General features: G+C 51.8%; 7 protein-coding genes across 7 annotated transcripts, besides 1 other annotated feature; 3 read left to right on the forward strand and 4 right to left on the reverse strand.

Annotated features, from left to right (window-relative positions):
• Positions 1 to 24,693: part of a sequence feature (contig 1.129 1..627835(1)) that runs on past both edges of the window.
• Positions 201 to 5,168, forward strand: uncA (kinesin-3 motor protein uncA; the record flags this gene model as incomplete). Its single annotated transcript, XM_675724.1, has 2 exons — positions 201 to 264; positions 340 to 5,168. 2 exons carry the CDS (start codon positions 201 to 203, stop codon positions 5,166 to 5,168), a joined length of 4,893 nt encoding a protein of 1,630 aa, XP_680816.1.
• ANIA_07548 (DUF821 domain protein) lies at positions 5,947 to 7,414 on the forward strand (the record flags this gene model as incomplete). Its single annotated transcript, XM_675725.1, has 2 exons — positions 5,947 to 6,396; positions 6,476 to 7,414. 2 exons carry the CDS (start codon positions 5,947 to 5,949, stop codon positions 7,412 to 7,414), a joined length of 1,389 nt encoding a protein of 462 aa, XP_680817.1.
• On the reverse strand, positions 7,705 to 9,657 carry ANIA_07549 (BCS1 and AAA domain-containing protein; the record flags this gene model as incomplete). Its single annotated transcript, XM_675726.1, has 1 exon — positions 7,705 to 9,657. One exon carries the CDS (start codon positions 9,655 to 9,657, stop codon positions 7,705 to 7,707), a length of 1,953 nt encoding a protein of 650 aa, XP_680818.1.
• On the reverse strand, positions 10,204 to 12,443 carry ANIA_07550 (alkaline phosphatase family protein; the record flags this gene model as incomplete). Its single annotated transcript, XM_675727.1, has 3 exons — positions 10,204 to 10,613; positions 10,659 to 11,928; positions 11,982 to 12,443. The coding sequence occupies 3 exons, from the start codon at positions 12,441 to 12,443 to the stop codon at positions 10,204 to 10,206; spliced, it is 2,142 nt and encodes a 713-aa protein (XP_680819.1).
• Positions 13,237 to 14,175, forward strand: ANIA_07551 (uncharacterized protein; the record flags this gene model as incomplete). The annotated part of the gene is made up of 1 exon (XM_675728.1): positions 13,237 to 14,175. One exon carries the CDS (start codon positions 13,237 to 13,239, stop codon positions 14,173 to 14,175), a length of 939 nt encoding a protein of 312 aa, XP_680820.1.
• Positions 14,476 to 18,761, reverse strand: ANIA_07552 (uncharacterized protein; the record flags this gene model as incomplete). The annotated part of the gene is made up of 3 exons (XM_675729.1): positions 14,476 to 14,567; positions 14,825 to 14,899; positions 14,951 to 18,761. 3 exons carry the CDS (start codon positions 18,759 to 18,761, stop codon positions 14,476 to 14,478), a joined length of 3,978 nt encoding a protein of 1,325 aa, XP_680821.1.
• Positions 20,166 to 21,254, reverse strand: ANIA_07553 (protein devR; the record flags this gene model as incomplete). Its single annotated transcript, XM_675730.1, has 3 exons — positions 20,166 to 20,491; positions 20,547 to 20,789; positions 20,882 to 21,254. The coding sequence occupies 3 exons, from the start codon at positions 21,252 to 21,254 to the stop codon at positions 20,166 to 20,168; spliced, it is 942 nt and encodes a 313-aa protein (XP_680822.1).

Here is a 24,693-nt window from a genome sequence, read left to right on the forward strand (position 1 = left end):
CCCCGGTCCCTTTACAAAAGAAGCAAATACTGTAAGACGGGAGAGGTGCAGGGGTCTGGGAAAAATTCAGCTGCGATACGCTGAAGGCGGCGCTTTTGCGGCGTGCGCAATTTGTTGTCCGCTCCAACTGTCCGCCCCTGGCTATCAGCGCCCAGAAACCGAAGCGAGCCACGACCCGGGTGTATGGGCTATAGGCCAAAATGGCGCCAGGAGGTGGTGGAAACATTAAGGTGGTGGTGAGAGTGCGGCCGTTCAACAGCCGAGGTGAGTAAAGGACAGCCTGCTGTGTTTACCTACCACCAGGGGCGTTAAGAGACTGATGAATGCCTTGAATTATAGAAATTGAACGGGGGGCAAAATGTATTGTGCAGATGAAAGACAGTCAAACGATCCTCACGCCGCCGCCCGGAGCTGAAGAGAAATCGCGAAAAGGTGGAAACAAGGCTGCTGCTGAAGGGCCAAAGACGTTTGCTTTTGATAGGTCGTATTGGTCTTTCGACAAGAAGGCTCCCAACTATGCCGGTCAGGATAATCTCTTCTCGGACTTGGGTGTTCCGCTTTTGGATAATGCCTTCCAAGGCTACAACAACTGTATTTTCGCGTACGGTCAGACCGGTTCGGGAAAGTCTTACTCGATGATGGGATACGGCAAGGAGTATGGTGTGATCCCGCGGATTTGTCAGGATATGTTTGAGCGCATCAGGAAGATACAAGAGGATAAGAACCTCACCTGCACGGTGGAGGTCTCGTATCTGGAAATCTATAACGAGCGGGTTCGTGACTTGCTCAACCCGTCGAATAAAGGCAACCTGAAAGTCCGTGAACACCCGTCTACAGGTCCCTATGTCGAAGACCTTGCCAAACTCGCCGTTCGCTCTTTTGAGGAAATAGAGAACTTAATGGACGAGGGAAACAAAGCGCGAACTGTTGCTGCCACGAACATGAACGAAACGTCTAGTCGATCACACGCCGTGTTTACGTTGATGCTTACACAGAAACGACATGATGCAGAGACAAGCATGGATACGGAGAAGGTGTCGAGAATCAGTCTGGTCGATCTTGCGGGTTCAGAGCGAGCGAACTCGACTGGAGCCACCGGTGCTAGGTTGAAGGAAGGAGCTGAAATCAACAGATCACTTTCTACGCTTGGACGTGTCATTGCAGCTCTGGCGGATGCGGCTTCTGGAAAGAAAAAGGGAAAGCAGGTGCCGTACCGTGATTCAGTACTTACGTGGTTGCTAAAGGACTCTCTTGGAGGAAATTCTATGACTGCCATGATCGCCGCGATATCACCTGCCGACATTAACTTTGACGAGACGCTGAGTACTTTACGTTATGCCGACTCTGCGAAGCGCATCAAGAACCACGCTGTTGTCAACGAGGACCCCAACGCGCGGATGATCAGAGAACTCAAGGACGAGCTGGCACAGTTACGAGCGAAGCTTGGCGGTGGTGCAGCAGGCGGCGCGACGGCAGGGGCAGCAGGCGGGGTGGTGGCAGACGAAGTATATCCTCCAGACACGCCTATGGAAAAGCAAATGGTCTCTATACAGCAGCCAGACGGTACCATTAAGAAAGTGAGCAAGGCGGAGATTGTGGAACAGCTGAACCAAAGCGAGAAGTTATACAAGGATCTTAACCAAACTTGGGAAGAGAAATTGATCAAGACCGAACAGATCCACAAAGAGCGTGAAGCGGCTCTGGAAGAGCTTGGTATCAGTATTGAGAAGGGATTTATCGGTTTGAGTACACCGAAAAAGATGCCGCATTTAGTCAATTTGAGCGATGACCCGTTGCTAGCAGAATGTCTAGTATATAACCTAAAACCGGGAGTCACTCACGTCGGAAATATGGATCAAGGAAATCACGTCGAGATCAGATTGAACGGCTCCAAGATCTTAGCTGATCACTGCAAGTTCGAAAATGTGGATAACGTCGTTACAATCCTGCCCAGCGAGGGGGCTGCAGTCATGGTCAATGGAGTGCGCGTCGACAAGCCCAAGCGGTTAAAGAGTGGTTATCGCATCATCTTGGGTGACTTTCATATCTTTCGATTCAATCACCCCCAGGAAGCAAGGGCTGAACGAGTAGAACAAAGCTTACTCCGCCATTCCGTTACGACTAGCCAGCTTGCCTCCCCTGCGCCGGGCAAAGCTCACGAGAGAAACGTTAGCAAGGCTTCAGATTTGGACTGGGATTCAAGCAGAGCTGATTCTCCAATGGGTTTCCAACGTGGGAGAGAGTCGGACTGGTTTTATGCGCGTCGTGAAGCTGTGAGCGCGGGGATGGATCCGGATAGGCTTGCTCATATGCCTGATGATGAGCTCGATGCTCTGTTCGAGAATGTACAGAACGTTAGGGCAAACCGCCGTGGGTTATTGGAGAATGAAGAAGACTCGGATTCCTTAAGTTCATATCCGATTCGCGATAAGTATATGTCCAATGGTACTATTGACAACTTTTCCTTGGACACGGCCATCACAATGCCAGGGACACCTCGCCACGGCGATGAGGATGCCACCCTGCAGTCGGTGCGTCAGGATATGCAACGACAGTTAGAGCGACAGAAAGAGCAGTATCTGGATAAGCTAAGGGAATCGGAAGCGTCCCCGAGTCAAGGCATCGACGAATTGCGGTCTGAAAAGGCCCGCATGGAGGATGCTCTTCGAGTAGCAAAAGAAGAATACGAAGAGCAACTTCGAAAGCAAAAAGAAGCGTTTGAGACGCATATGAAGGCACTTGGTCACCCAGTGCCAAGAATCTACGAGAATGGTTACCCAAAGTTGTCCCCCAGGGAGCTAGAGGTTGCGCGCTCAGTTTTCCGACACTGGTCTCAGCAAAATTATGTCCGCATGGCCGAAAAGGTTTTGCAGCATGCTTCGCTGCTAAAGGAGGCCCAGGTCATGAGCCATATAATGGATAAGAACGTCGTCTTCCAGTTCGCGATTGTTGACCATGGACATAACATGGCATCGTCGTACGATCTTGTTCTGAATGGCATTTCTGGAGACGAGGATATCATACTTGATGATGCCAAAAAGCCTTGTGTTGCTGTTCGTGTCATGGATTTCAAACAATGTGTCATCCATCTTTGGTCTATCGAAAAGCTCCAGCGCCGTGTTCAGGCCATGAGGCAACTGCACCAGTACATTGACAGGCCGGACTACATTCAGCACTTTAAGCTTGAAAACCCGTTCTCCGAGCCATGCTCGCCTCAGTACTCTCTTGTAGGTGACGCTGACATTCCGCTCACAGCTGTATTCGAGACGCGAGTTCAGGACTTTTCGGTTGATGTCATCTCACCCTATACACAGGGTGTGGTCGGTATCATACGACTGTCCTTGGAACCATCGTCGGCGCAGGCGCCGTCGTCTACGCTCAAATTCAACGTTGTCATGCGTGACATGGCCGGCTTTGCTGAGTGGGAGGGAACGGATGTGCACGCCCAGTTGTTTGTACCAGGCATCTCTGAAGAAGGTGGTGCAACCACAACACAGATGATTAGCGGTTTTAATGAGACACCGGTCCGTTTCGAGAGTGTCCACAGCATGAGCTTGCCGCTTACCAGTCCGCGCAATGCAGCCCTTAAGATTTGTGTCTATGCGCGTGTGACCACAATGCATCTTGATAAGCTCCTTAGCTGGGATGACATGCGCGACTTAGCGGAGCAAGGGGCCCAGGACCAAAAGACGCCACGTATCGCTGAATCAGAGTACTTTTCGGAAGAAAGACATGACGTTTTCGCAAGGCTCCAGGTACTGGAGATGACTGAAACGGGAGACTACCTGCCTGTGGAGGTGGTGCAAAACAGCCCTACTGAAGTAGGCACATATCAGCTCCATCAAGGTCTTCAGCGCCGAATCTCGGTGAATCTCACCTATAGCTCAACGGAAGCTCTTCCCTGGGACGATTTGACGAATATTCGAGTTGGTTCTGTGCGGCTGCTGGATCCATGGGGCAAGATACCCGACCAGGACCTTCAGACTCCGGATGTTCCTCTAAAGTTCATTCAAGAGCCCATGGTGAAGGACAATGCCGATGGAACGTCCAACATCACTCTTGTAGGCCAATGGGACTCCAGCTTACATAACTCGCTACTCCTGGACCGGGTGACTGCGGAAAAGTACCGCGTGCAAGTAACGGTCAGATGGGATCTCCAGTCTTCACGCTTGCAGGACCCTGTGTCGTTCGAGATCGACCTGACGCTCCAAGTGCAGGGGCGGACGTATATACGCCCGCAATCGATGTTCAAGAACTTCTTTAGTACCACACGCGTTGTGCACTCTACGGTCCGTATGTATTCTGTTGCGGTACGTCCAGTGTCTGCAAAGCGCGCCGCAGACCTCTGGCGTATGAATACACAGAATGACTATGTGAAAGGCGAGGAGTTCCTGACCAAGTGGGCTCCGAGAAAGGTCTCGCTTGTTCGTGACTATATCACCTCTCGCCGACGGCGCAGGCGTATTGCAGAGCTTAACGCTGCGAAAGGCGCACTTAGCGCAAATAGCCTCACTGTCGCCTCGCCCCCACGGAGTGGAAGGTCAACCCCCCTTCGCGCTCAGGAGCCTGATCGCAGAGTCAAACTGCTTCAAAAATACGTTGACCTGTGGACCGCAAGAACCGATCCCATCGATGTGATTCTGATTCGAGACAATACGGAGCCCCCAGAACGTGGCGCAGCGTTTGCGTCTCGAGGAAAGAGTCCGTCAAGCAATAATACGAACGATAATGAAGAGCAGGGTTCACTCACGCCGCGGTTCTACGCTACCGTTCAAACTCTCCCGAAGAATCCTTCCGCGTCTAAAACTGGGTATCTGTTAATGCCTGACGATACCTACACGCACTGGGCACGGCGGTTCGTTGAACTTCGGCTGCCGTACCTGCATATCTATTCTGTCCCGGAAGGCGACGAAATTAACGCAATCAACCTCCGCAATGCGCGAGTCGACCATGCGCCTGATTTCGCCAGACTTCTCGACGGCCCCGGAGCTGATGGGTCATCTCAGGGGCGGCCTAATGTGTTTGCAGTGTACGGTCCGCAGAACACGTTCCTCTTCGCGGCGCGGACAGAGGCTCAGAAGGTTGAATGGATCTTGAAGATCGATGAGACTTATTTCAGCAATAACGCACCTCGAGCGGGAGCGACGACCAACAGGTCCGGGAGATGAATCCCGCCTATTATCTAGAAACATTAATCGCCGATGAAGATCTACACTGGAATGGCTTACGATCCAATATAGCGACGACCTGCCACTCTTCCTTCGTTACCCGCTACGCAGTCTATTCTATGTCTTCGTGGCTGTTAGCATTGGAAGTTCTGGTTGCTATGTACCCTTTTCGTTACCTCACCTGTCGATGTCACTCTTGTTCCCTTCCTTACCTACCTATTGATTGGCTTTGAGATACCCCCGAATACACCTGCCCTGCCTTATATAGCACTCCGAATGGAATCCCATGTACATATCCAAGAACAAAACCCAGCCATAGAGTTCGCTCAAGTCTGACTTTTGTCCGTCGGCGACAGTGCCTGTTTACCTATAACGGCGGGTATCTGGCCTGCTAATTATCGTTGGTGTAGTCAATAAAATAAAATGTATGGAAAACGTCAAGTGTCTGGTGAGGTTCAGAGTTGGAGGTCAGCTTTAATATGTAGAGATTGATTGTTGCCATGGTAACGCCATCTATCTCTCAAAAGCCAATCCACGAAAGAGAGTACAGCATCGCGAAATCACTCCATAGGCTCACGATATATCTCATCAATCCTAGGGATATCATTACTGCAGAGCTGAGATGGCTGCACAATTGTGCTCGATATCGTAATCCAAACCAACTCTGCAGTTACGACCAAGTCTGGGCACTCATTGCATATACCATTTGGGCACCTACAAACAACCACGCATAACACGCATATTTGTACAACAAGCACTTCCAGATTTCAACCAAGCAATGCTCGGCTCAAAGAGCCACTCTCTAACTCTCCGCTTCCTTGGCGCAGGCGCCGCGTTATCCCTTACACTTCTTACACTCCTAGTCTTCAGACGGCCGTCATATTTTGGCCATGGTGGCAGCGGACCCTATACACCAATAGACCCTGCAAGCACGACGACACAGGTATATCAGGGCTCAACAACCCGCACAAGCGGTGAAACCGGAGTAAATGACACTCAGCAGTCAAGATGGGAATTCAACGTCCACCGCGACGGCGATAAGCATGGGCTCTCGGAGAGCGAATGTTCCTTAGCTTTTCCAAAGCTCTTTACGGAACTGGAACGGACTGCAGAGTTCTGGGCATCGAATGGTGGTATTAGTTATGGGGACGTGGATGATATTGCACGCGGAGGAGGGATTGATGGGAACGGGAACGGTCTTGTTAGGGCTGCTGTCAAAGATGGCGAGGTACGTATTCCCTTACCCTTATCCGACAGCCTCGCTCTGTTTTCAAGAAGGGGATGTGGCTGATAGTATGTGGTTGTAGTTATACATAATCGACTACGGGCCCCAACCCTACACCTTCACCCGCGGCAAAGCGACCTTGCATTCTCTGCACCGCGCACTATCGTCATACCCCGACAGACACAGTCTCCCTGACATCGAATTTGTGTTGACGACAGACGACTTCAGCACCAGAACTAGTACAAATCCATCTCCGATATGGGCTTACACTAAACGCCAAGAGGACGAAGACGCTGCTATCTGGCTAATGCCCGATTTTGGTTATTGGTCGTGGCCGGAGGTTGACACCGTCGGCGAGTACAAGGACGTCCGGCGCCGGATATTTGCTAAGGAAGAAGGTCTGCCGTTCAGTGATAAAAAGAAACAGCTCCTTTGGCGGGGTAGTGTGTCCGCAAACCCAGAAATCAGGAAAGCCTTGCTTGATACTGTGGGGGGGAAGAGCTGGGCGAATGTGAAGGAGATCAGCTGGGCTGACTCTCGCTTTCAACCAAACTCGAAGTCGAATCCATCTGATAACGAAGTACTGCCTATTGAAGATCACTGCACCTACGCCTTCCTCGTACACACCGAAGGCCGCTCTTTTTCTGGAAGGGGTAAATACCTCCTCAACTGCAAGAGCGTTTTCATAACACATAAACTAACCTGGCTGGAAGCGCACCATTCTGCGCTCGTCTCGTCGGGGCCTGATGCAAACTATGTTGAAGTTGATCGGGACTGGTCTGATCTTGAACGCAAGGTGGAGTTTTTGCTGGACAACCCACAGTCGGCGGAACGGATTGCGGAGAATAGCGTTAAGACGTTAAGAGATAGGTATTTAACCCCTGCGGCGGAGAGCTGTTATTGGAGGGCGCTTGTAAGGAAGTATGGGGAGGTTAGTCAGTTTGCGCCCATTCTGGAGAAAGGGAGAACGGGTGAAAAGACTAGGGGCTCCAGGTTCGAGAGCTGGGTTCTCGGGGTTTGAACGTATGGTTATGTAGGGGTGATGAGAAGATGATATGAGTATGTCGCATGTATGAATGGAGCGCTCTCGGTATATATAGCACAATTTGCGCAATCTGAAACGCCTTGACGGTGTATTTCTCGGGTAGTATGAATTTAAATCCTTTAATACTCATCTACGCATATCAATTCTTGTTAGAGAACTGGAAAGGAAGCTTTTAGATAAGCTTTGCTTGTATTCTATCATGGTAAGGAGCTAGATATCTCGGATGGAAGGGTATTATACGCAAGTCTAAGTAGAAGGTAAAGTCGTCAATTTGTCGTTTCCCTGCAAATCGATGTAGGGCAGGGCTTGTCCATGTTTGTGTGCGCTTGTGCATCCCCGTTCGTTAGTTGTGTCTTTCCCTCGTTCTTTACCCCATTCACCTCCCGCTTGTCTTCCTCCTGGTCCCCATCAACCTTGGCCGTATTCGCACTCGCACTCTTAGCCTTAGTTTTAGCCTTCTTCTCTTTCACCTCTCCCACCCACCTCGTCGCTTCCTCAATCGCCCTCTCCGGATCAGTCTTATGGTTCAACAGATACCCCTGGATCTCCGCAGGGGTGAACTCGCCTGCAGGAACTCTTTCTGCAAATTCCGCCGCCCATAGCCGGATTTGCTCTTCAGAGAACTTTCTAGTTTCCTTGTGGATAACGACGTTAGCATTGGTGCTGTTTGTGGAATGTGAGGTTGAGCTTCGCTTCGCCATCCTCGCACGCAGTTTAGGGCTCAACCGCTCAGCAGGCGAAACCCGCAGGTCGCCCTCCAATGTAGAGTATATAGCTGAGAAGAGCTCCTTAATGTCAGAGGTTGTGGAGTGCCCAAATGCAATAGACAAGTCTATCCGGCCTGGGCGGACGAGCGCAGGGTCGAGCTTCTCAGGGTGGTTGGTTGTCATAACAAGTATGCGGCCTTCGCATGCTGCGACACCGTCGATGACATTCAACAAGCCGGAAAGAGAGACGCCCTGTTTTTCAAAGACCCCCGTACCGCCAGTGGTTGTACCGGAACTATTCCCTTCTCCCTGTTCTTGCAATTCAGGAGAAGCTGAGTTGCCGTTGTCATCATTCGAAGAACTCCCCGGTGTCCGCTTCTGCGACATGCCTGCACAATCCACATCCTCTAGCAGCACAATACACCGTGTCGGCAAGTCCGTAAACAACGCCATAAGTTCGTCCTCATCTAGACTCTTTGAGCTCAGATTCAGCAAGTAGAGTTCCAAGCCCAGCAGACCCGCCGCCGCGAAACACAGACTCGTTTTCCCCGTCCCGGGAGGTCCATGCAGCAGATAGCCCCGCCGATATGGAATCCCCCGATTGTTATACCATCGTCTTGTTCGCGGGTGCAAGTAATCCTTGATATCGTCAATGAATGCGTCCTTCTGCGCTTTGTCTAGCACAACAGTCGACAGCGCTCGCGGGGCGCGCGCCATACACCGCGACCACTCCGTGTAGGAGCCAGATTTGTGGCCCCTGTAGATGACGGTGTTGTTTTTGTCCTTCGCGACATAGTACCGCTGCGCTTCGAGGAGAAGTTCCTTGAGCACAGCTGGGTCCCGGCCTATGCAACTGATGTAAAGCCGCTCGGGGGCTTTGGTACCGTAACCGTAGTAGCCACCGCCGCTAGATTTATCATCTTGCTTCTCGCGAATAAAGGCGAGCGGACGTCCGTTGAACCAGAAATAATGCGTGCCTTCACTCGGTGTGAACCGCAACTTCTTAAGTTTATCCCGTGCCGTAGCTTTCGCCCAGTAAGCATCGAAGTCTGTAACAACATTTCCTTCGTTGTCGATCTCGTCCGCTCCGCCAAATCCCTCCTCATCACTATCACTATCAGGTTCGTAACACCACGAAGATCCCGAAATCCTCGTCCCCGCCACGAAATGCGTCGTGCGGTTCGTGAACGGCTGCTGCGCGAGCCAGTACATAAGGTAATTGTAGACTTCATCATCGTGTCTGATCTCGGCAGTGGATATGCAGTGCTCCTGGAAAAGATTATACAGTTGGCTGTAGATGTAGCGAGCTGTTGCGGCAATAAGGCCCATGAAAATTAGGTAGGGGATGTAGCTGGACAGATCGATTTGGAGGTAGGTCGACAAAATGCGCGAAGCCATAGAGTACCCTGGGATAAAGGTCTCCAGGAGCGCAGTGTCGGACGGATTGAGGAGGGTTTGCATGGGGGTAGTGTTGAAGGTAGTTGCGTTGGCCATGGTTGGAGCAGAGGCCATTGTTACTTGCTCGAACTTAACGGGGATTCGAGTGACCTCAGGGTTGTATTATTGTAGAGACAAAGATGGGGATAAGAGGAGAAAAAAGAGGGATGAGAGTGTGTCCCATTCGTTTGAAGGTTGATTGTGGTGTGAAATCTGAGGTCTGAGGTCTGGACCTTTATACCTATAGTGAGGCTCATATGAGCAGGCAGACGGCGCTATCCAGCTATGCTCAGGCAGCTACCGGCCAAGATTGAGCAGACGTGCCGTCAGTGAATTGGTGGTAGACTGCATGAGCACACTTCAAGTACAGGTGTGAATCATCCATTCTCCACTGGTGAGTCACTGCAGTGCATCAGAGGCTGACTTGCCTGCGCTCTTCAGCTGAAAAAAAAAAATCAGCTGCGTACGTGCCGTGCTCTTAAGAGGCTCAATTATCCAAAAGTTCAATTCACGGCCGGGGTATCTCTAATGACTATTACGGTTGGCCAGTATTACGGGTTAAAGATAAACGCTAAGGCTGCTCCGCCCCAATCCCCACAGGATCAGCCCCTTGAGGCGCGGTCATCGCGACTGCGAGAAGTCGTCCTTGATGTCATCCAACAGATCATTCGCCCAGTCTTTGATGTCCTCCACTTTGTCCCAGATGCTTTCCCACCAGTCTGCGTCTGGTTCATCCTCGGCGTCACTTTCGGGTTTAGCGCTGGGCGAGACTAACACTGACCCTGCATCGGAAGATATGGAGGTAGAAGAAACTGTCGTGCTGGAGACAGCACTGGAGGTCGCGCTGGAAGAGATCGTTGCGATTTGTTTCGTGGCTTGCGTAGCCGGAGGATCGGAAGGACTGTCGAGAACTGGCGCATCCTCATCCGAGTGAAGGCCATTAGGCTTCAATGGCAGGCGCAGTGTCCCGTTGTTTGGATGAGGCTTGATACCAAGAGAGTCGCACAGGATATTATAAACATTGATGTTTTCTGTCATGTCAGCAAGGGAAATTTAGTCGGATTGGGGCCACTTACGAAAAGCATCAACCCGACTGTTGGGTGGATGCGGGAACGCAGGGCCACGGGCGATAAAAATTGCCCGCATCAACGGATGTTCATGGTCGTACCCGTGAATTCCTTTCGGATGGTAAAACTGACCGTTCTGGAGTGCTGCCTGAGCGTCGAACTCGGGCCGCTCAACGATGGCCCAGCCGGTCTTGGGTATTACCCATAGAGGGGCGATGCGATCGTTGTTCTTGAAGTGATACCGTTCTGGCATGTTTTCGCGGGTGTAGATCTCGATCGCGTCTGAGTACTGAGACGCAACACGCTCCAGCTGATCTTGAAGGGTCTTGAGATATTCAGGGCGCTTAGGACGGATTCCGCGCAATGGCCAACCGTCGATATGGCTGGTCAGGTTAAGGTCGATCAGATCATCGAGCTGGACGAGCCGCTCAGTAGAGGTAGAAGCCATACCATGATCCGATACGATCACAATATTCACCACATCCGTGAGATTGCGCTCTCGAAGACCTGAAAAAAGATCCGCCAGCATATTGTCTGCCTGTGAGATCGTTTTCCGAATTTGGGTACTGTTGGGTCCATATTTGTGACCATCAGCATCGACATTGGGGACATACGCGGCAATAAATTGCGGTCGCTGAGGGCTGGACGTCGACTCCTGCTCGAGTCCAGGCAGGTCCAGCAGCTGTAAAATTCGCTCAGTTTTTCGCGACAGGGCCTCTGAGCCGTTATACTTATCAAGATACGTTGGCTCCACGCCTCCGATATGCGCTTCCGACCCTGGCCACATGTGGATAGCACTCTTGACGTTCTGGTTCTCGGCCGTCATCCAAAGAGGCTCCGCGTTCCACCATTTCGACTGCATGCTGACGGTTGGATGCGTGTAGTAAAACTGCTCCTGTAGCTCTGGGTCCCAGAAGGTGTTCCCAACAATTCCATGACTCTCTGGATATAGGCCAGTGACAAGGGTGAAATGGTTGGGAAAGGTAACGCTGGGGAAGCTGGGATGCATATAAGGAGGAGATACGCCCTCTGAAATGAAGGCGTTCAAGGTTGGAGTCAGCCCCCGGTTGAGAAAGTCGGCGCGGAAGCCGTCGAGCGAGATTAATATGGTCGTAGGCGCAAACAAGGCGGTTCCGTTGGACAGCAGAGTCTTCACAGAGGAGTGGGATGCGCGGAAACCAGCCGACGCCTTGTATGCTCCGAGCAAGAGGATGAGGAAGAGAACGAACATGGCTGAAAAGACAAGACTCATTTTCTGCCAGGAGACTTTTTGGCGGTTCTATTTGCAAAGTCAGCGACACCCGTAAGAGATATGACCGTACAAAGACAGACCTGAATATCAGCATACTGCTCCTTAATCCGCTCATCCAAATCGGACGAGGAAGAACTCAGCAGAGAGCTCTCGTCTTCTGGGTGTCCCTCTTCCATCTCATACATTTCCTCATCGTCGCCGTGCCGTCTCTCGCGGCGGGCTTTGCGTGCAATTCTCTCTTTTTCTCGCCGTTGCCGCCGGGCTTCTTCCTTCTTCCCGATCCTGACATTGCTCCTGTTCGGGCTGAAAATTCGACGAATGTCGTGAGTAGGACCGGATCTAGTGAGGAGCTTTTCGAGCTCCTCTTCCTCGTCGAGAACGGCGCGGTCGTGCTCGGCGAGCTCTAGGGTGGTGCGAGACTGGGCAAGGAATTCGTCGTCCTCGCTATCAGAGTCCTGCTCTGATAGCGGAGACCGTAATGACTCCGCGTCATCATCATAGTCGCGCGGTGAAAGGAGATCGCGTCTTGTCCTTGACGACATGGGTGGGGATGAGGATCATGGCCGTTGTGGGTGAAAGAGCCTAGGAGAAGTTGACGGACCATGGACGGAATCGAGACCGCAGTGCCAACACTGCCAAGAAATCAAGGAATTGATATCAACACCGTCTTCTCCCATCCTCAATTCCTTCAATCAACAGGGTATACTTTGAACCATACACAAAGTGGACTGCTTTTTGACTTCTTAGCTAGGAGATGCCGCAAAACATGGCTAATTCGCACGACTTGCATCCTCGCAACCTATCTGGTACAGAATGCCTCCATGTCCGCATTGGTGTGCACAGCGCTAGGGATTCCTCGATCAGTGCAGGCTACCTACCAAGCCGCTAATCCGAGTTAGACTGCCGTCTTCTTGACTGCTGCGAGTTCAGCTTCATGTCTGTTTTCGAGCCTGCGATACTGAAATCGTATATCACGTGATTTCACACGCCTCCTGCTGGAATGTTGAACCTGGAGACGGAGAAGCTTTGAAGATTAGAGTTAACAGGTGCTGATCCCAGTCTTAAAACAAGTGTCTATGCTTAAATGGTATTAATAGATCTCCGGAAGCAGTGTGATTGATCATCGGCCTCAAAGCATTGTCCCGATTCCAGATGGACAGCATCAACAAGCCACAAGTCGTCGTGCGCGTTAGAAGACTCAGTCATGGATGCTTTCGGCGTCGTCTGACAAGATATAAAGGACGCCTTCGAGGCCCATGAATAACTCCAAGCATCTATCATTTCTCTCGTGCTCTGGTCTTCCAGTTAACAAGCCATCGTCACTCTTAAGCCGCCATGCATCTCTTCAATACCTACCCTCTAATCGCATTGGCCCTCGCGGCGGGAACTGCCAGCGCACACGCATCGGAGGAGCTGAAGAATGCTGCTGAGAGCACAGCTATAGAGTCCCACGTTGCTACCTCAGCAACCGCAGACCAGGCTACCACGACTGCTGCTCTAAAAGAGGTCACGTCTGCCGGTGGAGGTGAGCCTCATGAGACATCCTCCGCTGTCACCTCTGCTCCGTCAGAGGAGGTGACAACTTATGTCTCTGAATTCCACACTACCTGGGTGACTACGACCACCACTGTCTGTGATCGAACCACCTGCCACGAAAAGCACCATTCGAGTACGGTGGTTGTGCCGAGTCCTCAATCTAGCACTACCACCACCACCGAACCCAGCGTTATACCTACAACTCAACCCACTGTTCAACCTACTACCCAGCCAAGTCGTCAACCTACAACTCAGCCTAGTATTCAACCTACTACTACCCAGCCAAGTCGTCAACCGACTGCTCAGCCCAGCTCTCAGCCCAGCGTCATTGCCGAGCACCACAGCGCTTCCGCTCCTTCCAGTAGCAACGCACCTATCCCGTCAAGCGTCCATCTCCCTGAATCCAGTGCTCGTGTGTCCAGCCCCGCGGCAAGTGCCCCCATCATCTCAGCCAGCGCCCCCTCCGCATCAAGCACGCCTCTAATCCGCCCCACTCTAACCCCGGCGCCGTCAAAGACTACCCCATCACCAACCCCAAGCTCTTCTGCGCACAAGACCAAGACTTCCGCTCAGCACAAACCCACCTCGACAAGCCCACATGGGGACAACGGAGGCGAAGATGGTGTTCACTCTGGACCCGAACCCACAGAAACCCCTGTTAACCCAGGTTCTAAGCTGATTATCCCCAGCCTTGCTAGTCTGGCTGGTGTTGCGTTTGGGTTGTTCTATTTGGCTTAATTTGGGTTTTAAGGTATCAGGGGATTGCCGTCGGTTTGCAAAACTTAAACTGTGCTTCTCTACTTGCTTACTTTCTGTTCTGTATGGGTCGAGTCAGAATGGTGCTTTGCTTATCGTTTGGTCATTTAGTCTTTCACCACATAATATAATCTGAAACTGGCTCTGACTTTGCTGCTTATGACCCGCTGGATCTATAATTCCAAACCTAAAAGAATACAAATGCTCTCTTTTTGACTATCGCTTGATGAAGACCCTCAGCATTCCTGGTACATTTTGTCTATCTACTGTAGGCAGCCTCTGTCATCTATCCTTAGCGTTGAAGCCGGGGCTACGTTTGGTACATGCCGAAACTGGAAAAACGGGACCATTGAACGCATCATGAATGTATAAACCTAAATTAGTATTAATTTTTGTATTAAAATAACAGTACTGTGTACTCCGGTAGTCTACCACTACCATATTAATCGTCATAAGGCTGGTCGGTCAGAGATCCCGAATTCACTTGAACTCGCATGCGCTCCGCCGAATTTATGGAAAGAGATGATCAAGATACCGTCGGATACATATATAATCTTCTCAATCCATTTCTAGCGGATAAGAGCTGAACCCTATTAAACAGCCCCAACCCAATTAACCCACTGACACTTACACCCACCCATCCCACCATCATAACCACCATAATCCTTATTCTGATATGCCTCGTCATTAGTTGAATTCGCCGACCCTAAATTAAAGATCCCAGGCGCTCGATTCACAATTTTCCCGTTCCACGCACGGTCCTCCAGTTGCAGTTTGACTGCCGAGGCGTTATACCGTGCATTTTCTTCCAGACCGTAGCAGTAGAGATTCTTCTTTTCGACATTCCCGCCGTGTCGATCGAGTGTTATGCTTATTGGGTAGGGGAAGGAGCCGGGGCGGGTGAAGTCTGTCGCGGAGGAGACCGCGGTTGATGGAGATGAAGACGTTGAGTTGGCGCTTGTACTGGTGGTGCTGTTGACAGAGCGTGCAAACACACTTCGCCCTAATTCGTCACCCTTTGTCCAGATCTGAACGAGAAAACGCGTTTGTGCCCATGTACAGCGCACGGAAGCATCTTCCTTGGTGGATCCGCCATCTGTGTCGTTATTGTTATTCTCTTTTATTCCTGTGAGAGCGGCTGAGGAGGACAGAAAGATGGATCTGTCAAAGTATGTGTAGAAGCCGTAGTGCTCGTCTTTCTTGCCGCGGTTATAGAGACGGACTGGTTGCGAAGAGGGAAGCGGGTAGAGGGTTGCGGGGGCAGCGGTACCGTCGCTGGCTTTTGATGGAGAAGGGATTAGCGAGGTTACGTCTGGGAAGGTGGATGTGTTGTTCGTTGTTGATGTGTCGTTGTCGCGTTTGCTATATTGGGAAGATGACGAAGAGGATAGATATTCCGCCGAAAGAACAGTGATGTAGAAGGGCGTCTCTTCGCCTGCATACGGGCTAGACGTCTTATCCGTATACTGGCCCAGGAACGCTTGTTCTTCTACACTTGGTGGATCCGGGTTAGGGTTAAACAGCTGGTACGCGCTTCTGCGATGGATCGACCGTGATGCCAATGTCGTACTATGATCGTACGTCCCATTCTGAAACCGGATCTCAACACGGAAATTCGGCTGATTGGTTGCATAAGGTTCATTAGCGTCCTGCTGCTCCTTCGGCAGCGCACAACTCCACATCGAATTCGGCGTGATACACCCCGAGTCCTGAACCGTGTTTTCGGGGCCCGCGATTGTTGATATGCCTGTCGGCATGGGCGGGTAGCCCGTTAAATTTAGCCATGCCGATTGCACGGGCGTGCCGTCTCCTTTGCGTGTCAAGAACGTAGCGAGGAGGATCGCACCGACGACAATGGCGAGGAAAAAAAGACAGATAGCGGCGTACCACCTGCGCCGAAGGCGACCTTCTCGACCCCGGCGGCCGAAACAGCCTTTGTTGCTGAAAGGGCCGCGGCCGCGCCATAAACCGCCGGCTCTGCGGGATATAGCATCTTCGCGCTCGTAGCGACGACGGCGCGTCTCAACTCTGTCACGTTCCGAAACGGGATGCGTTAGGATATCTCGGGTTATGGGAATGGCGCGGGGAGGAAGTGCGGAGTTGTCGTGAGGTGTGTAGGCGGGCGCTGGACCGGAGGGCATAAGCATATTAGAAAGTCGGACGGCGCCCCTTTCCGTGGACTCCTGGAGGCTCTCTGGCGAGCGCGGATAAGGAGACTGCGCCTGCGCACCGTATACTGGTGGGGGTACCTGTTCGGGTGAAGGCATTGCGATTGGAGGAGGACCTGTGCGGCTGACTGACCGATGTCTAGGCACAGGTTCTGGCGCAAGAGCGACCATGGAAGGTCCAGGGGCATATTCAAACGGGTTGGGAGCCCTAGACGTTCCATGCGGTGCCGGAGTCTCGAAGATAACGGGTGCAGGGGGTGCAGGCGCTCCATAATGGATGTTTGGGGCAGGCTGAGCTGATGGAGCTTCTATATGGATATTAGCCGGGGGTGGGGGAGCAGCGCTTTCTATATGGATGGTTGCAGGGGCGGGAGCTTGGGTAGGAGGCTGTGGTGGTGATGGTGAGGGTTCTCTTGGCTGTTCAAGGAATGGATTACTGGGTGCTGGTGGTACTGAGGGTTCTCTCGGCTGTTCAAAAGGGTTAATGGGCGCCGACGAGCCTGACTGTCTTGTTCCTCCGTGGGTATCAAGTGTGGGAGAATTGACCTTCGGAGTTCCAGAAGTCCCTTCGCCAGGAGGTTCTCTTGAGCTTTTCAGTGAACCTCTCAACTCCACAGACAACCTGCCGGCACCATCCGATGGACTTGAATTTATAGATGTGATTCCAGATCCCGGAGACTCGAGGTGGTTCGAGCGAGGCATATCATCCACATCTATCAACAAACCTCTTGCTCCTTGTGTATCCTGATCCTGCAGCGGAGTACCATCAACAGCCACCGGTATTTTATCCTTTGGCGTGATAGAACAGATGTGGTTAACGCATTCGAAGTACGGAGTTCCACTGAACAGTTCATGCGCACATGCTTGGTAGTACTCGGCCGCGGAACCCTGAATTCTTTGGCCGGAGAACATCATCGATGCCGCTCCCCGATCTTGCGCTTCAGGGCTCTGGTTCTCAAGTTGATCTTGAGACTGCGGCTGCTTCTCGTCTATACTCCAATCAAAGTCGGCAAAGGGGTTACCAGTCATACTCTGCCAGCTTGATATCCGACGAGTTGCCTCTGGGGTGTCTGGCGAGAAATATGACCTCTCTACTTCTCTCTCTTTTTCTTTCTCCTTCTCGTCCCACCATTCATCAGTCAAACCCGATGAGCTAGTGGAGATAGTGGGTAGGTGTGGGCGTGTCTTAGTCGTAGTAGGTGTCTTCGGACTTAGAAGTGAGCTAGCGCTCAGTAATGGGGAAAGAAGATAGTTCCACCACCCTTGGGAGGCACGCGCGTTTAATGAAGTGTTGATGGTGAGACGGTCGGAAATTCGAGAGACCTTCTCATTCGACTGAGACCGTGGACGTCCGGCCGGTAGTTCCTCGCCTTTCTCACTGACCGCGCCAGTAGACATAGAGCGACGTTTGCGAACAGAGCCAAGTACCCTTGCGGTTGCTGAACTATCGTTCCCGGTGGAGTAGAACGCTGGAAGAGCTGGTACAGGTGGTACGTTGTGGTTATGCCCCAGACGTGGCGAGGGCTGCGAGTAAACACTAGAAGCCGCTCGTGGGCGCGCGTGGATCATATTCTCCGGACTGAGATGACCCCAGAAACCATCTTCCCTTGCTGGAGTGACTATTATTGAAGGCGTAAGGGGAGTATGCTGTGTACCCGCACTGTCAACCTCCTTGTCCTTACCGTCTTGGAGCTCAGGGGAGTCATATGGTACCGAGAACCCAATAACGATGGGCCGGTCCGTTGGCGAGATACCATCGTCCCTAGTTTTTCTCTTTGAAACTTTAGAAACTGCGTCGAGCAGCGAAAGTCTCTTCCCTCCCCTTGAGTCAGAAGAATCATCTGCCAACCGTTGGAATCCCTTCGTACTCCCCCTCTCCTTCTTATCATCTCCCTTCTTCAGAATCCCTTTGATCTTCTGCGCCGTCCTCTCCTCCTCCCTCGCCTGCGAGAGCACCTTGAGGTCATTTAGATCCACAAATGCACCAGCCGTTTCTTTCCGCAACGGCTGCTGCAACTCTGGCTGAGGGACAGATCCCGGGATCTCCAGATTAAGCCCAACAGGCCGTTCGCGTTCAGGATTATGTATTTGTGCATGTGTTGCAAATCTCCGTTCAAAGTCACGAATTCTGTCCGGCGCCGCCCTACCAGCATTGGAAACAAACGGATTTCTGCTCGTAACCTTTGAGAGAAACTCGAATGGCTGATTCAGTTCCAGGTCCCTGTCCTCCTCAGAGGACCCTTCAGAGGTACCAGCTGGGCTAGTGATTTCATCTGTGATTGGCGACGACAGCGGAAATTTGGGCACACTGGGAATTGTGAGTTGAGCTCGTGGCCGGTCAGAGCCCGAGCTCCCGGTTGGCATTCTTCTTTTGGCTCTCCGGAGCTGGATACTGTCCATAATGTGTTGCGTTAGTCATGGTATTTTGCAAGGTTGTGTTAGGTAATGTAGGTAGTAGCGGGGGGGGGGGGGAAGATCAGAGGGAAGAAGAACCCACTCACAAAAGACAGAATTCCTCTGAATATCTGCTTTCTGGTCAAGCAGGTGATGAGTGAAAAGAATGAAACGGTCTAGAGCTTCTATGCGGCACAATTGAAAGAGAAAGTGATGCAGTGAAAGAAAGACGCTGTGGATGAATGAAACAAAAGAAAACAATGCGAACAAAGGACCAGCCTTCTCTGTCTCAAACCCAGAAGCCGGCTTTTATCATTCAAAAGCCATGAGTCTCGAGTCGCAGTGGTTCTGGGACAATTAAGAGAATAAGACGAGACGATGACTCCGAACTGAGAGATGAAGGTCAATAAACAGCGGAGAGAAAGATGCAGAAACAGCAGCAAGCGCCCATTTTGTTTATCTCAACCAGCACAAGCTTCAGGACATGGTCGAGACCATAGACAGTGGCAATGACTTGTCCTGACAGCATGCTGTGGACGGCTGACCTGCAGCTTCAAATCTCCGGAACTCTCTATCTCTGCGACGGGAGACACCCACTGCAGCCTGAACGGAGTTCATTGGACAAGACTTGAAGATAGAAGCTGCAGAAAAGAGCTGAAGAAGATGGGGATTGGCTATGAAGAGCAGCCTGGCACAGCTGTAAGCGCCGTGCTCGGGACAAACTCCATGGCGGCGCTCTGAAGACCTATTTTTGTTCCGCAGCCTATGATTGGTCAGAGCTGTGTTTCACAATGTTGATCTATTTAGAAGAGGATACTCTGAAGCAACCCTGAAGTTCTATATTTTGTTTAATATTTTCGATCCCACGGCGCCTACGAAGATAACTCCTAGACGCCGCCATACCGTCCATTCTGCTAACGAATAGCCATAAGCCAAACCAGCTCCATTTGTGGGAGTCCAAGACCAGAAATCTCGAATACATGCTGTCGGTCCCATCCAGTTCACCAGGTATACCTTCCCAATGCAAAAGTACACTGAACCACGTCATGATGCAAGGAGATATATAAGTACGCAAGAAAAAATACAGTCGTGTCCTTCATCGACCTCATCGCAGGGTGATGCCGGCAGTAATAATCATCGCTCGAAGGAGAATGCCACCTCATCTACGGAAGAAAAACGGTAGGTCGAAACGCGCGTCGTGAATGCCTCAATTGCCATGCTGGGGTGAAACGCAATATCATGATATTTCAGATATGACACTTCAAGCATCTCCAGCGAATGGTCATTGGCGTATTCTTCACCAACCAAGGGCAGCTAACGGAAGAGATGTGTTTCCAACGGTTATAGCCCATGTTATGACCCAGTTTTTTGGCAGTGTGGACTCGCGCCTTCATATAAAAAGGCAGACAATTACCGGCGGTCATCGGTGTACTGCACACCTTGCATCGGCGCAACAGAACCGTTCATCAGCGGAGGTAAGGTACGGGGTTGTTCCTCTGCCGCTCCCGGCGATCCACTATAACCGGTATACACCGGCCCATGCGCAGGGCCATGTACTTGGCCATTTGATTGTACAGGCATCTGGTGGTGCTCAAAAATAGACGCTGTTCGTGACTGGCCATTAGATTGCTGCTGGTTGAGCTGGCGCCGCATCTCTTGAAGCTCTTGGTGTAGGAGTTCATTGTCCCTACGGAAATTTGCAACCTGTTTCTCCAAGTTGTTGATGTACTCGATTGCTTGTCCAGAATTAGTTTCCCTGATCGAATAGAAAGATCATTCGGAAGAACTTACCCCTTGTCAGTGTCTCCCATTTACTGGACTTGTTATTCTGACTGGATGGAAGACGAAGACGCAAGGCCTCGAAGCAATCTTTCATCTCACTGCGGCGTTTTCTTTCTGCCAGTTTATGCGTAACTCTAAGCTCCGGCGTTCTGCTGTAAGGCGTGCTGCCAGAATGTTGTTCCGCTTCCCCTATGAGACCACGAACTTGCTTGTGCTGTAAAGTGTGGTGGTGGTGAGCATTTGCAGGTAGTTCTGCACTCAATTAGCTCATGTCGCGACTGGGCTCTGCGCATGTTGTCGCCTACCTTGCTGTCCGTGGGGCAAACGGGACTCGGAGTAGTTACTGTACAAAGATTCTGTGGCACTTGGTTTGCGAGAGAAGGAAGCTCTGTCAAATGATTGCGTGCGTGTGGAGACGTCAGGGTCAGGAAAGGCGTAGGCTAGACCGGCAGTTGGAGCCTCTGCGTTGTAGATTTCGGATCGAGGATTCGAGGAGATCGCGGGTGCTGTGCGGCCAGCCGCAAACCCACGGTGTTCACGCGATGACAAAGGAGACAAGGGCGAAGTCCCGGAATACCGAGGGCCCCGGTAAGTGTTGTTATCAGTGGAGATTCCCCGCTCTCTTTGTAAGCTCGAAACGATAGAGGTTTGCGAGGCATTCGTGCTATGGTACGGAGACGTAGGGTTAATGGCCAATGAGCTAATTCCCTGGTTCATGCGGCTGTCGACACTACTGCGACGGGATTCTACAGGCTCCGCTACACTGTTGCGGTGAGAGGAAGCCTCGTAGTTCTGGTTTAGAGAGGGCAATGCAGGAGCGGGTTGCGAAGCGAAGTTCGGAGACGGCTGTGCTCCCGCCGAAGGGGGGGTAGTATTGTGCGACTGGTCGTACGGGGACCGATCAGAGACATACGAACCGCGCTGGGGTGAAGGTTGCGACGAAGTGAGGAAGGAGAGCGTAGGTTGGTTCCCCGTTCCATTTGTTGCCGTAGAGTAGGTAGAGGATCCTAGACCAATTAGTTGTTTTATCCGCGCGGCGATGTCGCGCTGAACCTACTTGTACTTTGAGGCATAGACCAATTCCCCGAGTCACGCTCGATCGTATTCAAAGAAGCGTTTCCAGGTGACTTCTCTGCTGGCGCCGGAGTGTGGCCCATGCTGGCAGTCAAGGTAGATATCGAAGGGAGAGTTTGCGAAGAGGTCGTGACAGGAGGATTGTGCACACCATTATATGGGCCCCATGGCCGGTGGTTCAGAGTTGAGTCCATTGCAAGATTCGGTAGGGATGAATGAGTGCCAAGTCGATAGATGGAAGAGTCAAAGATTCTGAGACGAGCGTATTATCTCATGTTCCAGCGCGCGAAAACGAATACCAAGGTGATGTATCAATTGCGGTCCGTCGCAAGTTATGCAAAGCGGTAATCAATGCGTGGGTATCCGGTCGTGGTAACGGCCGCGTGGGTGAATACTGGAATGCGCTAATCTCATGTAAACGCGAAACCAAACACAGGTGCCTTCTTCAAGGACTAGATTGCGATTCCTCGGGTCGATGCTCCCTCCGGTTTGCGATGCGCCCGCGTTATCCCTTCCTGCAGGTCACCCAGGTCAATGTAAACGGATGGCGAATCGTGAGCGGAGAAGCACTGAGGAAGACAACCGGGAACGAGACCGAAAAGCAATAGAAGTTGAGGTTCGATGGAACAGAATCTGCAAGGGAAAGGAGGATGCGTGCACGAAGGGAACGGTTGTCGATGGGCCGTAGGGGAAACGGAGGCGGGACGTGGTAATAATTCGAAAGTCCCGATACGGAGAACGAACGAGCAAAAAGAGTGGGGGACGTTCAGAGGGTCAAAAAAATCTGCTAAAATGAGTCCGAGATTTAGTTCGAGAATTATCGAGTCGAACGAGAGTCAAGACAGAGGATGATCCCAAGTTCTTGAGCTAGGAGCGTGGACGGCTCGTTGGTTTGCAGTCTTGCAGAGCGAGAGCGGGTCGCTTACCTTTAGTGCAGACGTTTCGACTTTCGGGGAAGAACGTGGCACGAGATCTAGAAGGACGAACAATTGGGCAGGGAACAACTGTTTAGGGCAAAGGCTCCAGCGGTGACCAGCCAGAACGAAGCTGCGGGGAGAAGAGAGGAGAGGAGCAAGGAGCTGAGTCAACGACTAGGAACAGTCCAGCAGAAAAGTGCAACGGGCCGTGGACGGAGAGGGGAGAGATTGCGGCGAGGGTCACACTGTGAGTCGCGACAATTACCGCCAGGCGTGCAACTCTGGTCCAGCGGGATCTGAAATCTGAGGGCTCTGAAGCCGAAGAAAAAGCAGCTGACGGGGTAAAGATAGAACAAGACTGACGGAAGTTGAGCTTCAGTCTTGACAGCCAGGTCAAGTGGTGAGCAATAGCGGCAGAAATGATTCTGGCTGCTTCGCAAGTAAAGAGAGTCAGGGAGTACAGAAAATCAAGGTGAGGATAGAGAGAGGATAATAAGAAAGCCGATGACAGGGGAGCGTTTTTCTTGTTCTTTAATATTTTCCTTAATATTTTGCTTATTATTTCCTCTTTTTCTTTTTATTTTTTTCCTTTGATAAAACCGTGATGACGACCGAAATGAAAGGTTAGAAGGACAGTGATGCAGTGGACGACGCTCCTGCTCCAATTTCCGTATGGCAGCCATCAACGTGCCAACCAGGAGTCCGTCCCAAGTCCAGATTTACTCAATTCAGGTCTGGTAGGTTTGTGCTTTTACTTCCAGCCGTCAACCGGGGTCCCGAACATGTACTTCAAAAGGTTGCGTGCTACTTCGCTTGGTGTTTAGACAATTCCGCGCCAGAGAGCGCTTACAGAGAGTGACACTGCGCAGGCACTACGGGAAACAAATTGAGCAAAGCGGACTGATAGGTGCTTCTTGGCGGCGCATCCAAGCTCTGCCTCGTGGACTGGCCACCTGCGCGCAAGGTCAGTCGATGCTCTAGTCGAGCTTTCAGGGTCGTCTGAACCGAGGAAGCGTCTCTGTAATGCGTACGCTGCGTACGCAGCGTACGCGAGCGCGAGCTTTACTTTCGGAGCTTCAGACAGCGCCTCTTCGGTGCCAGTGAAGCGACTGAAGGCGAGGAAAGTCAAGGCGAAGCAGCCAAGCATCTAATGATTCGCACTACGACTGCGGACCGAATTATCGAGAATTATTCGACGCCCAGTGTCCACCGCCACGAGGCAGTTTCTGGGGTGGATTTCGGACTCGTGTCCAGCCGCAGCTGCTGCAACTCTCGGCTGCCATTTGTCAACGATCCAGCGATGCATAAATAATTATGGCATCTTAAATGCCAGGCACCAGGATTCGTTCAGCCGTGGGTTTTCCCGACAATCCCCCACATGGAAGAGGATCGACGGGCAGGCGGCGCGGGTGCCAGAGTCGAGCACGCCATGCTCTTTCATATCCCGCGCAAACCAGGGTTCACAGTCCTAGATAGACGTAATCGTCACCTCTGTCATGCCTTACGTGCCTTACGGGGCGACGTTCCTAGCTCATTCCTCAGTCCGTCAATAATGGAACGATCCGTTGGACGGCAGGTCATCAGACGCAGGTTGGGTTCATCACAACCACGGGGCAGGAGCAGGAATCAAGAGCCATTTGCCGGTCTTGGGTAATCGAGGCGCCTGCGTTGGGCAATTCCGATGCCGATCCGTGCCAGAGACAGGGACTTGATTGCCATGCTCGCTGAGTGTGAGTCTGACTTCTGGCTGCGATGCATCCTTCGCGCCATACTACCCCACACCACCGGCTGTAACACGACCACGATCCTGGACTTTTGTGCAACCCCGAGCCTGCGAGCAGATGATGGCCTAATTTCCTGGCCCGGCTAGTGATATGGAGTTGCAAGGCTAGGAAGGAGTCGGAGCTAGCATCGGGCGTCGGGCTGACCCGCTCAGAGTCTGGAATTTCTGGACCGCAGGCGAAATAATTGACTGGTCCAGTCCAGCCTGAGCCTAATAAAGCAGGGCTAACTTAGTCAGATAGCCCGAATAGATGGCGTTTCCTAAAGAAGTAGGTGCTACGGCTGGAACGGCGTTCCGAGTCGAAAAGTCAGACGGGAAGTGGGACTCAGCGAGGATCGATCAGTACCACGGGGCCAGATGAGGGGACACGTTAACGGTCGCA

The sequence above is a fragment of the Aspergillus nidulans genome, chromosome IV, assembly GCF_000011425.1.
Source record: "Aspergillus nidulans FGSC A4 chromosome IV".
Lineage (NCBI taxonomy): Eukaryota > Fungi > Ascomycota > Eurotiomycetes > Eurotiales > Aspergillaceae > Aspergillus > Aspergillus nidulans.